The sequence below is a fragment of the Canis aureus genome, chromosome 24 (assembly GCF_053574225.1).
Source record: "Canis aureus isolate CA01 chromosome 24, VMU_Caureus_v.1.0, whole genome shotgun sequence".
In the NCBI taxonomy this organism is placed as follows: domain Eukaryota; kingdom Metazoa; phylum Chordata; class Mammalia; order Carnivora; family Canidae; genus Canis; species Canis aureus.
In genome coordinates, this window is record NC_135634.1 from 17,880,152 (window position 1) to 17,895,336 (window position 15,185).

General features: G+C 36.4%; 1 protein-coding gene and 1 non-coding gene across 16 annotated transcripts in view; one reads left to right on the top strand and one right to left on the bottom strand.

Annotated features, from left to right (window-relative positions):
• ZDHHC20 (zDHHC palmitoyltransferase 20) overlaps positions 1 to 15,185 on the top strand; it is a 78,989-nt gene that overhangs the window by 38,378 nt on the left and 25,426 nt on the right. For 14 of the 15 annotated variants that reach the window (XR_013362954.1, XR_013362955.1, XR_013362952.1 and 11 more), the window contains 3 exons: positions 8,531 to 8,600; positions 10,025 to 10,057; positions 10,652 to 10,772. Coding sequence is in view for 10 of the 15 variants with exons in the window: in XM_077868410.1 (XP_077724536.1) it covers positions 8,531 to 8,600; positions 10,025 to 10,057; positions 10,652 to 10,772 (224 nt within the window). In the remaining 5 variants the exon portion in view is untranslated. The remainder of the gene's footprint in view (positions 1 to 8,530; positions 8,601 to 10,024; positions 10,058 to 10,651; positions 10,773 to 15,185) is intronic. The other variant, XM_077868409.1, reaches the window with a different exon arrangement.
• Positions 3,163 to 3,269, bottom strand: LOC144296662 (U6 spliceosomal RNA). Its single transcript, XR_013363675.1, has one exon. It is a non-coding gene; the product is annotated as a U6 spliceosomal RNA (small nuclear RNA).

Sequence of the window (15,185 nt, forward strand, 5' to 3'; positions counted from 1 at the left end):
TTGCTACAAATAACATCTGCAAAAACAAGATTTTCCTGTGTTCTGTATCCTCTGTGGTATTTCAGATACACATATATAATGTACATGTATTGATACAGATTTTTTTTAGGAGCTCACTATGAGCCTCTTTTCTCTGCAGTTTTTTTCCAGTTCAACCCCATGGCTAAAAAATGTCTTAGCAAACCATCATTTGGAAAATCCTGGTTTGAATTTGGATATTGTGTGTTATCACGGAATATTTTTTTTAAAAAATCAAGAATGTGCTAACTTATTTTTTTTTTTAAGAATGTGCTAATTTAGAATGGAGAGGAGTAAAAGACCTTAAAGGGGAAGAATCCTGTTCAAGTTTTAACACTAATACTCAGCCAAAATTTGAACTCAGGTTTATCTGATTCCAAGGCCATTGGGATTTCCATTGTCCCACTGCCTACATTGACATAGGTAACTCGTGCAGCACCTTCCTTTTCTTAGGGTGACAGGCTTATAATTCGGATGAGTTAATGAGTGGCCAATGTAGTCACTTAATTATAGGAAATTGTTTTAAGTTATAAACTATATACCCCATGAGTTTGTTCAAATACGGGATAATATAGTAGCTAACAGTTATTCTGAGTGCTTTACACATACTCATTTAAACTTTACAACAACCCTGTGAGGTAGGTACTATTGTCTTCATTTTACAGATGAGTACTTAGAAAAGTGAGACACAGAGAGGTTTATAACTTGTTCAAGGTCATATAGATAGTATGTGGAAAAAATGGATTTAAATGTAGTGCTCTTTCTCTAGAACCCACTGTGCTGTTCAACTCCAAGTAGAAAGAAGAGGAGCTTTACCTTTGTGTAGTTATGGTCAAGTGGTGACTAAGGAATTATAAAGTTCTTACAAGATTTTAGGAGGGGATATTTGTTAAATTTTTCTTGCATTTAATACTATTGTTTTTGCATAACTAATAAATTGCTATACATAACAAAAAACAAATTTCAGATCAGACCTCTGCTTTCCCATTACTAGTGTAGTGAGTCACTGACTTTCTAAGTTCTTATTTCCTTATTTATTTTTTATTTTTTTGAGAGAAGAGTACAAGTTGTGGGGGGCCAAGTGGAGGTCAGAGAGATAATTTTTAGCAGGCTCCACATCTGACATGGAGCCCAATGTGGGCTCGATCTCACAACTCTGAGATCATGACCTGAACCAAAATCAAGAGTTGGATGCCTAATGGACTGAGCCCCCCAGGCACCCTTCTGTTTCCTTATTTTAAAATGAGGATAAGAATATCTACATCTTTGGGTTAGTGGAAGTATTAAATAAGATATGTAAGTGAGACACACATTTAGTGTAGATCTTGGTATATAATAATGAATTTTCAGTAAATGATAGCTAATATAAAATATTCTTTTTTTATATTCAATTAGCAAAAGTCTGATTTATAATAATTATTTGTACTTATAGTTCTGCAGATTATATGTTCTTAACCCAAAGTCCAAGATTTCAGAGAATTTATGAATTCTGAGATAATATGCAAAGTTGCGGGTACATGTAGTTTAAAGAGTAACCTGCTCATACCAAGATAATCTGAGATTATCTTGATTTTCAGAGCAGTATGCGTGCCTCGAATAATTAATAGGAAAAAAAATAAAAAAATAAAAATAAAATAAAATAAAAAGAATAGTTAATAGGTACTGATGTAAAATCTTTGCACTTAACGGCTTTATTATTTTTCCATTATATAAAGCCATTATAGGGATCCCTGGGTGGTGCAGCGGTTTGGCGCCTGCCTTTGGCCCAGGGCGCGATCCTGGAGACCCGGGATCGAATCCCACATCGGGCTCCCGGTGCATGGAGCCTGCTTCTCCCTCGGCCTATGTCTCTGCCTCTCTCTCTCTCTCTGTGACTATCATAAATAAATAAAAATTGAAAAAAATATATTAAAAAAAAAAATAAAGCCATTATAATGGCTTTCCTGTAATCTGAATAATACCCTTCGTCTATTCAGTTACACTAGAATTATCCCACATATTTTACTGGTGATCATTTAATCTTCAGGACACCTCTGAGAGAGGTGCTGCACATTATTTTAGAGATGAAGAAATGAGGCACGAATTAGGTATCCATAGTCCTCAAGTGATAAGATCTTGGATTTATAGCTTACCTTCTGATTACAGGCAGAGTCCCTACTCTTGAGCACCATTTTATACTGCATTTCTACTGCTTAGAGTTCCATACTTTGGGGAGTTTTATTCTTTTTTCTTATTATGGAAACAATATTCATTCTTTAAAAAACAAAATTACAGAAACACATATTGTAGAAAGTAGACCTTTCACAGACCAAAAAACGAATGAAAGTGATAGAGCTGCCTCCACAGAGAGGAATTGGGGGCTGAGAATCAGGGATGGGGGGCTTTTCACTCAGTTTTTTGGGGGGCTTTTTGAACCATGTGGACAAATTATCATCTATTCAAGAAACAGAATGAATTTTTCTAGACCTTCTACCTCCACGATGTGGATTCAACTGACGTGTCTCTCTAGCTTTGTCCCACACTGTTTGCTTGCATCAGCTCTGTGCTAAATTACTCGTCTTTCCCCACCTTTTTTGATGTCTTTTTCTCTGCCTAGGATGATTATGTTTTCCTCTCTAGTTTGAAGTTTTAAGCAAATGTCTGCTGCTTTTTATCCATTTGTATTCAGTTGAACACAAAGTGATTTTTATGTTTTTTTAATATTTATTTATCTTAGAGAGAATGCTCTGCACATGTACACGGGGTGGGAGGAGGAGCCGAGGGAGAGGGAGATGAGCTGACTCCCTGCTGATTGGGGAGCCTGACTTGGGGCTCCATTCCAGGACCCTGAGATGGTATCCTGAGCCGAAATCAAGAGTTAGTCACATTAACCGACTGAGCCACCCAGGCACCCCAGGAAGTGATTTTTAAAATCTGCTCTGAAAAAATAAATAAATAAATAAAATCCGCTCTGAACTTCTCAAATTTGTACCTTGTAGGTCACAAATCACTGTCTCATAGTTATTTCTGTTTATCTCACCTCCTTGACCTTGTCTGGCTGTCAGGAATTTCTCCCATAGTCTCTAACAAAGTGTCTCATTAAATAGCCCCTCAGTAGGTTTTTGTTTAATAAATTTGTTGAATGAATCTCTTCCCGGGTATTTTCCATAATGGCTGTTTATGAACTTTTTGCATGTCATTCTTATGCAGAGGCCATGCTAATCTTATCTGTATCCTGCTAATTTTAGTATATATGCTGTCAAAGCGAGCACCGTTTATGCACTTTTAAATCTCCCTAGTATTTTCTCCTTCACTGATTTTCCCCATCATAGTTTGACTTTATATTTTATCAGAAATATTACTATTATCCTAATAACACCTTCTATTGAGAAAATATGTTCCAGAAGATTTATAGTTAATCTGCACAATAATCGTTTGCACTTTGTTTTATTTGCACTTACAGAAGAGGAAATTGAGGCTCATAGAAAGTAAATTTACTGACCCAAGGTCACAGGCTAGTAAGTGAAAGAACTAGCATCAAACCTAACTGGTGACATAGTCCCTGCTGCCTTCAGGACAATGTTTTGCTGGTGCACGTTTACAGATTGGCTTTTCCAGAGCATATCAGTTTCCTCTTGGTATCTGTGTTCTCGTCCCTTTTTTTTTTAAGGTTTATTTATTGAGAGAGAGAACAGGGGAGAGGGGGAGACGGGGAGAAGTAGACGACAAAGAAAGAGACTTAAGCAGACTCCGAGCTGAGTGGGGAACCCAACATGGGGCTCAGTCCTATACCCCTGAGATCACAACTTGAGCTGAAACCAAGCATTGGAGGCTTAACCGACTGCACCTCCCAGCGCCCCCCTCATCCTTTCTCATATTTACATAAAGATTGCTGACCTTCTTCTCCTCCGGTTTGCTCCTATAACTCTTGCTTCTTCAGTTAATAAATCACAACCAGTTTCTTCCCTCTGTTCTCAGCTATACATCAAAGTATATCTCTCTCTTAAAAACAACAGCAATTTAGTTTGGATGCTGTTCTAACCATTATATTTTTTTTCCCTTTGAATTAGATCCTCCTTTTTTTTTTTTTAAGATTTTATTTATTTATTCATGAGAGACACAGAGAGACAGGCAGAGGGAGAAACAGGCTCCACATAGGGAGCCTGACGCAGACCAATCCTGGGTTCCCAGAATCTCACCCCAGGCTGAAGGCAGCGCTAAACCGCCGAGCCGTGCTAAACCGCAGAGCCACTGGGGCTACACGAGTTAGGTCCTCTTATAAGTTCCTTTCTAGCTAATTCCAGGCAACTGACTTCCAGTCTCCCTACCCAAGTTCAGTGGCTTTTGTCATTCTGGCTTCTTAAAAAGCTTTCCTGTTTGTGCTTTTCTATTCTGGTTCTGGTTCTGATTTTTAAATTATTCTTCCTCCTAAATTTAATTTTTCTATTTCTTAGCTTCACAAGGGTGCCTTACCCTCATTCTGTTCATAGTTTTCCTTTGGCTTTTGTTTTCACCTCTGGAATTCTGACACTAAGATATTGTGATCATTTGTTTATTGTGTCTCAGTTTTTTTTTTTAATAGTTTTCAGGAATGAGTTCACTTTTCTTAATATGAATTATAAGAGATTCAAGGACATTGTCACACTAGCACTTATTTGCATTCCAAACCCTTTCTTGTATCTCAGGCAAAAGGGTGGAGCTGTAGCCGCACACAAGGATCACTTGTCTATCTGGAGGCCTACAGTCTAGCTGCACAAGGGCTGCAGCATCCTTCCTAATGTTTCAGATGGAAGAAGCTGCAGACCTTTCCCCTAGAGCACCCAATAGCCATTATTCTAGGCTTTATCAGTCTTCTTGGCATCTGTGTTCTAACTTGGTATTTCCAGCTTGGTTTGTTTTCTGGGTTAGTTACACTACTGTGTCTGCTATCTGCATGTATCCATGGGACTAGGTGAGCTTGGAGTCCTCCTATTTCATCCTCTTACCTGGCTCCCCCCAGAATACCTGTCCTTGAGTGACCTATTATCCAAACCTACAAAACTAGATTCACCAATCCAAAATTTAATACCATAAAGCAGTATTTTTGTCATATGATAGAAACTCTCTAAATATTTGTTGATTGAATGAATGAGAGAATGAATAAAAGAAAAACACCTTGCCCCACTCTACCTGGTCCCCTCAGACTGAGCTTATTTCTGCCATTGGCAGCCTTATTCGTGTCAGGGCCCAAGACTAGAAACTGAAGTTTGCTGATTGCTCCTTTTTCCTCAGTTCCTCTGTCTCCTTAGCCATCAAGATCTTTCAGACGTCTTCTTCAAAGGTTTGTTCAGTTTGATTTCATCTCAGGACAAAATTCTCACTTCAGCATTTTGAGTAGAAGTATAGAAGAAAATAAGATACTCCTGATCCTCATCTTACCACTAATTCAGCTGTGTTTTTCATCTGTAGGATGGAGAGATCAACTAGGAGATTTCTACGGTCCTTTACAGTTTTACTTTTTCTACATTGTAAAGCTTTATCTCCCTAGTGGTCCAACCCAGGTGAGGTATTATAGAACAAGCCTTCAGTAAAGTATAGCTTATTCATTTAAATGGATGTTTATATGTATTCCCTTCAACTTAAAGACATTTTTGTTCAAATTATTAAAGTAATACATGCTCATCATTTCAAAAAAGATTTTAGGGCTCCAGATAGAAAGTGAGGAGTACTTGGGTGGTTCAGTTAAGCTTCTAACTCTTGATCTCAGGCTCCAACTCTTGATCTCAGCTCCGTTTTGATCTCAAGGTTGTGAGCTCAAGCCTTGCATTGGGCTCCATGCTAGGCATCGAGCCTACCAGAAAAAAAGAGAGAAAAGTGAGTTTGCTTCTCACCCCAGCACTGCTCTCCAGGGGCACCCTGTATATCCTTGCAGAAATTTCTTACACTTCGCGGGTTATTGCATAACTTAGGTACAATTAATATAGTTTAACAACTAGAGTGAATACAATACAATACCAATGCAAATTTGGTTACCTAAAGAGTGTCTTTTAGCAGGTGTAACTTACAACATTGCTTCAAGTTAATGCTTTGTCTCTTTATGTTAGTTCAAGTCTGGAAGGTGGATGCATTTTATTGGGATATATAAAGAGAAAATATATGTCTTCTTATTCCCCTTAGAGATGTGAAACATGCTACATATTCAAACTATGTAACAATTTTTTTTTTCCTATGTGATATATTTGCGTTTTTCCAATTTAGGGTACATGTGTATTTTGTATGGAAAATTCTTGTTCAAGTCCACATAGTATTCCACTGTATAGATATATCAGAATGCTTTGCCATTTACATCATTCAAGTTATTCATAGTATTTTATTATTAAAAACAATGCTGTAGTGAATGTGTCTTTTTTTTTTAAGATTTTATTTATTTATTCATGAGAGACACAGAGAGAGAGGCAGAGACACAGGCAGAGGAAGAAGCAGGCTCCATGCAAGGAGCCCGATGCAGGACTTGATCCCGGGACTCCAGGATCCCGCCCTGGGCCGAAGGCAGGCACTAAACCGCTGAGCTACCCAGAGATCCCCCATAGTGAACATGTCTATAGAATTTTCTAAAAGTAGAAATCCTGGGTCACAGAACATACATATCTTAAATTTTTGTAGATACTGCCAAATTTCCTTCCAAATGGATTGTAATACATAAAATGATCCATGCACTATTTTAGAGGGTATACTTAATTTAAATTTTTATTTGAACCTATTTTCTACACTATTACTATGTTTATTAGGATCATAAGTAACAGGCAACAACTTAAGCTTTTTAACTCCCTTTCACTCCAAAAAGCTACCCAAAAATGTGAAATGGTATTAGAAATTGGTAGGTATTTCCTGTATCTTAAGAGCAGAACTGCAAGAACTGGAACCCAGAATTGGAAAACCAAAACTGGGACTCAGTGCATCTTGTTTCTGTGTATCTGTTTCATTTTTAACACTATTTCCCTGAAAACAAGTTTTCATTTTTTACCCAATTCACATGGCAAAATATTGCCATCACATGTTACCCAGATCCAGCAGCATACAGCCATTCTCAATCCCAGTGGTTAATCCATAGGAGAGAGAACATGAACTAGAAAAGGGGGGAGGGTGATCTAACTATAATGTTGTTATTCTCTATTCATCCATAATAATGATTTTTTTTAATATTTTATTTATTTATTCATAGACACAGAGAGAGAGAGAGGCAGAGGCAGAGACACAGGCAGGGGGAGAAGCAGGCTCCCTGCAGGGAGCCCGATGTGGGACTCGATCCCGGGTCTCCAGGATCACTCCCCAGGCTGCAGGCGGTGCCAAACCGCTGCGCCACCGGGGCTGCCCCATAATAATGATTTTTAAGGTACTTTCTGATTTATGAAGTCTTGGGACATTTCCCTGGTGAATCTCAGAGATCTATTTGTCACTTATTTAAATTTCAAAAACTGAAACGTTAGGTTCTATACTATATACAGACTCTGATAGAACTCTTTCCAGTGAACTTCTCTTGACTTTTTTTTATCAAAGTACTTGAGCTGACTTGGGAAAACAAGTCTTACTTTATCTGATTTCTTGTTACTCTCTGACATCATCTCCTATCTCATTTTCACCTTGTTCCAAGCACACCAACCCTTCCCTATCCTATTCTTTAAGCACACTCCCACCTCAAGGCATGTCCCTCTACTTAGAATCTTTTTCCCAGTGTGACTTACTAACACCCTTCCTTCAATTTCAGTTTTCTCAAATGTCTCTGAAATTACAGTATGTAATATCCCAATTCCCCTTCCCTGCTTTATTTTTCTTATCAGCACCTATCACTAATATACTATTTATTTTGTTAACGTACTTATTACTATTCCCCATCTCCTCCAAAAGAATATAAGTTCTATGAAAGCAGGAATTTAAACCTAGAATAGTATCTGAAATCTTGTAGGTGCTCATGTTTTGAATGAATGAACATATAAATTGGGCAACAGTGACATATGTTAGAATTGAGTGGGAAGAAGTTTGGGGTTATTTTTAAAATGTGGTCTCAGTTTTGCTCTTTGGGATAGGAATGGGAGATAAAACATTGTTTTTGTTTTTCTTAAAGCTATTGTATAATTTTAAAAACAATTCGACAGCACAGGGTGCCTTAAAGAGTTTAGATACAAAAAAAAAAAGAGTTTAGATACATTCATTTTGATATTTTACTATAGACATTGTGTTATAATAGGAAAAAAACTTGAATCAGGACTTTGTAAATCTGTTATGCTACCTAACTAGGTGTTTGACCTTGTGCAAGTCACTTACTTGCTATAGATCTCCTTTTTCATCTGAAAATTGCTGGGCACTGTTCTGAGTTTCCCTTCTTTCTCTTGACCTTTTGATTTCAGAAGCTCTCTAATGAGTTTTGGTATTAATTTAAAATTGTTATCAATTTCACAGAATTATTTGTAAAAAAAAAAATGAAAGCAAATTTTATCGTCAAATTAACTAAGCTTGGTACATCCTTCAACAATTTCCTTTTAATTCTTAAATGTAGCCATCAGATATTGTGAAAAATGTCAGTTGATTAAACCTGACCGGGCACATCACTGCTCAGCATGTGACATGTAAGTATTACTCGTTTGTTTTTATTTGACTCTAGTACTGGAAATTGGTGACAGGAGAATGGAAGAGGAAGGAACATTTTATATGCTCTATACTTAACAAGTTCACTATATCGTCTCCCTTTATTTGCTATGTATACTGGGCTAACAAAAATATTTATATAAACTAGAATATACTTTGAAGTAATCTCAGTTAACAGTTCCTATGCTAGTTGATGGATATTTAATATTGATGAGCAAGTAAGTTATAACTCCTTGAGAAATAATTTTATTTCCTGGATGGATTAAAAAAACTATCATTTAAAAAAACAAGACTATCATGACAATTTTATTTTTATTGTTAATATTAAAACCTAACCACAAAAATGCTGTTTTCAATTACCATCTGTGACATTGTTGCCAAAAAAATTTGGAAGATTTTTTTGTGTATGTGTACTTGCGAGAAGGCAGGGTGTTGAACGAAAAGATCCATAGTTTGGGAATCTCTACTATTCCTTGAATTTTAGTTAGACAGGCTGTTTAACATTGTGAGTACTAGTTTATCCATTCCCTATGTTGCAGCAGTCACCTCTTAGCCACCTGGGGAGCTGTTCCAAGACTACCAGTGGATGCCCAAATGTTGTTAATATTTAACGTATTTGTTCCTAAAGTTTTATTTTTATGTGTTGCATATGATTAAAATAGCATAGGGATTCTGTATGTCATTTTATCTCTCTCAGCTAATTTGTACTATCTAATTACCTAGTGCTATATGTACCATATCATATTACAATGTCATTTGGTAGCTTAATTCCCAGTATTAAAAATCATCCTTTAGGGAACCCCGGGTAGCTTGACGGTTTAGGGCCTGCCGTCAGCCCAGGGCGTGATCCTGGAGACCTGGGATTGAGTCCCACATCGGGCTACCTGCATGGAGCCTGCTTCTCCCTCTGTCTGTGTCTCTGCCTCTCTCTGTGTGTGTGTGTGTGTGTGTGTGTGTGTGTGTGTCATAAATAAATAAATAAATAAATAAATAAATAAATAAATAAATCTTTTTAAAAAAATCATCCTTTAACTATAAAAGGCCTTGTGGAAATACCAGAAGTTTTCTATAACCTAGTGTTTACTAGGTTAGTTTTTTTGTTGCTTTTGTTTTTTTGTTTTTGTTTTTTTGAGAGAGGGAGAAAGGGGGAGAGAGAGAATCTGAAGCAGGCTCTATGCCCAGTGTGGAGCCCAATGTGGGGCTCAGTTTTACAAACTGAGCTCATGACCTGAGCTGAAATCAGGAGTCGGACACTTCACCCACTGAGCTACCCAGATACCCTTAGTTGGTTTTTCTAAGATATTATTTGTAAAGATAAAAATTTAAGCCAAAGACAGAGAAAATTATGAGAAATTAGAATTCAGGGAATTTTTATGCAAGGATTTTCTTACACTTTGTTTTTTAGGTGTATTCTTAAGATGGATCATCACTGTCCTTGGTATGTATAAAAAATAGAGGAAATCACATGGGGGTGGAAAGGTTGTAAGGAGAGAATTGAGAGTAATTTACCTCAGCATTCATAAATTTTGAAGGTCAATTCAGTTAATTACTCAATATTGATCTAGTCCCAATTATATATATACATGTTTATATTAAATGTATTCCCTTAAATATATATTCTGATGTTATTAACCCAAGGAAGTATATATTAGGAAGTAACATTAAAATTCCAGATTCCTCATAGAATTTATTAAAAACACACATCCACAATTTAAAAAGATACTGCTCCGTACTTCCCAAATGACCCATTTCTAAGTAATAATGATTTTTTTAATCTGTCATATGTATTGTTGTTTTTGTTTACTATAGTTAAAAAATAACATTAAAACTTGCCATCTAACCAATTCTAAGTAGTTCAGTCGTATTAAGTATGTTCACATTGGGTAACCAATCGTTAGAACTTTCTCATCTTGCAAAACTGAAATTCTGTACCCATTACCACCCCTCTAGCCCCTCGCAAACACCATCATGTTGTTTCTGAGAGTTTGTAATTTGTCTTATTTTTACAGTGTGACTTTCTTTATTCTTCTAGGGTGAATAACTGTGTGGGATTTTCTAATTACAAATTCTTCCTGCTGTTTTTATTATATTCCTTGTTATATTGCCTTTTCGTGGCTACAACAGTTTTACAGTACTTTATAAAATTCTGGACGGTAAGTCTTTTTTCTATCTTAAAACATATATTTAAGACTTTTTAAGATTCTATATTCATAAAGAATTCATTCTTTTTTATAAGTCGATGCACTTTATTTCAGTTTTGTTAGGTAGAATTTATAATGGATCAGAAAGCAGATGGGATTAGTTTACCTTCATATGTTTATTTGTAAATAAATGGATATTAAATAGGATATAGTGAGCCTTTTTAAATGATAATATTTTCAGTAATATTCTAACAGTAGAGGGATCCCTGGGTGGCGCAGCAGTTTGGTGCCTGCCTTTGGCCCAGGGCGCGATCCTGGAGACCCGGGATCGAATCCCACATCAGGCTCCCGGTGCATGGAGCCTGCTTCTCCCTCTGCCTATGTCTCTGCGCCTCTCTCTCTCTCTCTCTCTGACTATCATAAATAAATAAAAATTAAAAAAAAAAAAGTAAGAATATAATGTGGCAGGAGCTGTTACTCCAGTTTCAAAGTTAAAAACTGAGGTTAGAGGAGTTAGGAAAATAGCCAGAATTTGCACATAGATATCTCTAATTCAACATCCAACTACTTTTCATTGTGAGTTGCTATTCATAGTCATACTTGGGAATTACATAATTAAAACCTCAAATTGGGAACCCTGGGTGGCGCAGCGGTTTGGCACCTGCCTTTGGCCCAGGGCGCGATCCTGGAGACCCGGGATCGAATCCCACGTCGGGCTCCCGGTGCATGGAGCCTGCTTCTCCCTCTGCCTGTGTCTCTGCCTCTCTCTCTCTGTGTGTGTGTGACTATCATAAATTAAAAAAAAAAATCTGTTTAAAAAAAAATAAATAAAACCTCAAGTCATCAAGCACAATTATTTTTCCAAAAAATATCTAATACATTTTAGAAGGAATTTCATTCGCTAAAACATTGTTGGATTTTTAAACTTTGGGTATTTAAAACCAGGGAATGCTAGTAATTACAGTGCCTCTGTACATATTAGAAAAGAGTACCCCAGTTCTATGTGGTCTCAGCCCAATGAATTTTGGATCCTACTGTTCCCCTGCTTCTAAGCACTTTTATTCAGTTTATAACGTGCTTAACCCTACTTCATTTTACATGAAGAGGATTCAGTGCCAGATAAAGCCTAAATTAAAGAATTTCACATTTCTTTGTCAGAAACTTCATCAGTGTTTGCATATAATGATTTATTAATTAAAGAAGAAATATTTTTTGGGGGGTGGCTTAGTTCATTAGGCATCTGACTCTTGATTTTGGCTCAGGTCATGATCTCAGGGTCATGAGATCAAGTCCCAAGGAACCTGCTTGGGATTTTCTCACCCTCTCTCTCTGTCCCTCCATCACTTATGTGCATGCTGTGTGTCTTTCTCTTAAAAAAAAAAGAAAAAATATATTTTTAATTTTTTTTTCAGATTTATCATGAGTAAGGAAAGACTAGTAAACTTTATCTATTTCTTCATTAACAAATATTTAGTATCTACTATGTGCCAGGCAGTGTTCTAGGCACTTTGGATATATCAGTGAACAAAAGAGAGTCTTGTTTTTATAGAACTTACTTTTGAGAAAAGGAAGGCATATAAGAATAATAAATAAGTAAACTCTATTATACATTAGAAAGTAAACACTATGAAAAAAGTAAAAGTAGAGCAGGATAAGGGATATGACTAGTGTATGGAGGGAGAGTGACAGAGGCAATTAGAAGTGTTAAAGAGGGTGATCAGGCTAGACCTCAGTAAGATCAGAATTGAGCAAAGTTTTGAAGGAAGTTAGTGGACACATGAGAGCACCTAAATATATTGAGCAAATATTAACAGATCTATAGAGAGAGATAGGGAGCAATACAATAACAGTAGGGACTATAGTACCCCACTTTTATCAATGGATAGCTCATCCAGACAGAAAATCAATAAGCTTTGGCATTAAGATGATACATTAGACCAGTTGGACTTAACCAGATATACAGAACACTCCATCCAAAAGAAACAGAAAACACAATGGTATAAAACTAGACATCAATTACAAAAAAGAAAACTGGAAAACTCACCAATAAGAATGCTCTGAAATAACCTAACTTTACATCTTAAGGAACTAGAAAAAGAATATACAAGCCACAGTTAGTACAAGGAGGGAAATAACAAATCAGATTGGAAAAAAATTAAACAGGGACTAAAAAGACAATAGAAAAAGTCAGTGAAAGAGCTGTTTTTTGAAAAAAACAAATTAGTCTAACCTTTACCTAGACTTACCAAGAAAGAAAGAGGACTCAAAATCAGAAGTGAAAGAGGAAACATTATTTCTAATATCACAGAAATACAAAGTATCATAAGAAACTACTATGAACAATTTTATACTAGCAAATTGGACAACTTAGCAGAAATGAATACTTCCATAGAAAATACAATTGCCAAGACTGAATCATGATGAAATAGAAAATCTGAAGAGATTAATCCCCAGTAAGGAGATTAAATCAGTAATCAATAGATTCCCAATAAACAAAAGTCAAGGACCAGATGGTTTGGTAGTGAATTCTGCCAAACATTTAAAGAACTAATGCCAGTCCTCAAAATCTTCCAAAAACATAGAAGAGGGAACACTCCTAAATTCATTTTAGGAGGCCAGTATTACCCTGATACCAATAATGGACAAGGACACTATAAGAAAAGAAAATTATAGGCCAATATCCTTGTTGAACAAAGATGTAAAAATCTTAAAATATGAGGGAGTTCAACAATACGTTAAAGAGATCATACACCAGGATCACATGGAATTTATTCCAGGGATGCAGGTATGGTTCAGCATTTTTAAATTAATCAGCATGACATACCACATTAACAAATGAAGGGGAGGGGGATCCCTGGGTGGCGCAGCAGTTTGGCGCCTGCCTTTGGCCCAGGGCGCGATCCTGGAGACCCGGGATCGAATCCCACATCAGGCTCCCGGTGCATGGAGCCTGCTTCTCCCTCTGCCTATGTCTCTGCCTCTCTCTCTCTCTCTCTCTGTGACTATCATAAATAAATAAAAATTAAAAAAAAAAAAAAAAACAAATGAAGGGGAAAAAATCATGTGATTATCAATAGATGGAGAAAAGCATTTGATAAAATTCAGCATCCATTTTTGGTAAAAATTCTTAACCAGGTATAGAGGGAACATACCTCAACACAATAAAGGCCATATATGACCAGCCCACAGCTAACATAATACTCAGTGATGAAAAGCTTAAAGCTTTCCTCCAAGGATTAAGAACAAGACCAGGATTCCTATTCTTGCTATTTATTCAACACAATAAGTATCAGAAGTCCTAGATATAGCAATTAGGCAAGAAAAAAAAAAAGGAATTCAAATAGGAAAGAAGCAAACCTATTTGCATAATACATGATATTATATTTTAGAATACCCTAAAGACTCCACCAGAAAACTGTTAGAACTGAGAAGCTAATTCAGAAAAGTTGAAGGGTTCAAAATTAGTTGCATTTCTATACACTAGTAACAGGCTATCAAAAGAGAAATTGAGACGCCTGGGTGGCTCAGCAGTTGGGCACCTATCTTTGGCTCAGGTCGTGATCCTGGGATTTGGGATTGAGTCCCACATTGGGCTCCCTGTGAGGAGCCTGCTTCTCTCTCAGTCTGTGTGTCTCATGGATAAATAAATAAGTCTTTAAAAAAAAAAAGAAATTAAAACAATCTCATTTACACTTGGATCAAAAAGGTCAAAATACATAAGTATTTATTCCCTAGGAATAACCAAGGAGATGAAAAGAGACTTGTACATTGAGAACTATAAGAGATTGATGAAAGCTGTTGAAGTCACAAATAAATAGAAAATTAATCTGTGCTCACAGGCTGGATGAATTAATATTATTATAAAATGTCTGTACTGCCAAAAGCCATCTATAGATCTAGTGTACTCCCTAATTAAATTCCAATGACATTTTTCACAGAAATAGAACAAACAATTCTAAAATTTCTGTGGAACCACAAAAGACCCCAAATAGCCAAGGCAGTCTTGAAGAAAGCTGGAGGTATCACACTTCCTGATTTCAAGCCATATTACAAAGATGTGAATCTTTGATCAGTTAATTTACAGCAAAAGAACCACGAGTATGCAGTGGGTAAAGGACAATCTCCATAATAAATAATGTTGGGAAAAATGGACAGCTACATGGAAAAGAATGAAACTGGATCCCTGTCTTACATTATACAAAAATCATTTCCAAGTGAATTAAAGACTTGAACATAAGACCTGAAACCATAAATCTCCTAGATGGAAAACATAGGCAGTAAGCTCTGTCACATTGGTCTTGGTGATTATTTTTTAGATTTGACACCAAAAGCAAAAGCAACCAAAAGCAACCAAAAGCTAAAATAAACAAGTGGAACTACATCAGACTTTGAAGATTCTATACAGCAAAAGAAACCATTAATAAA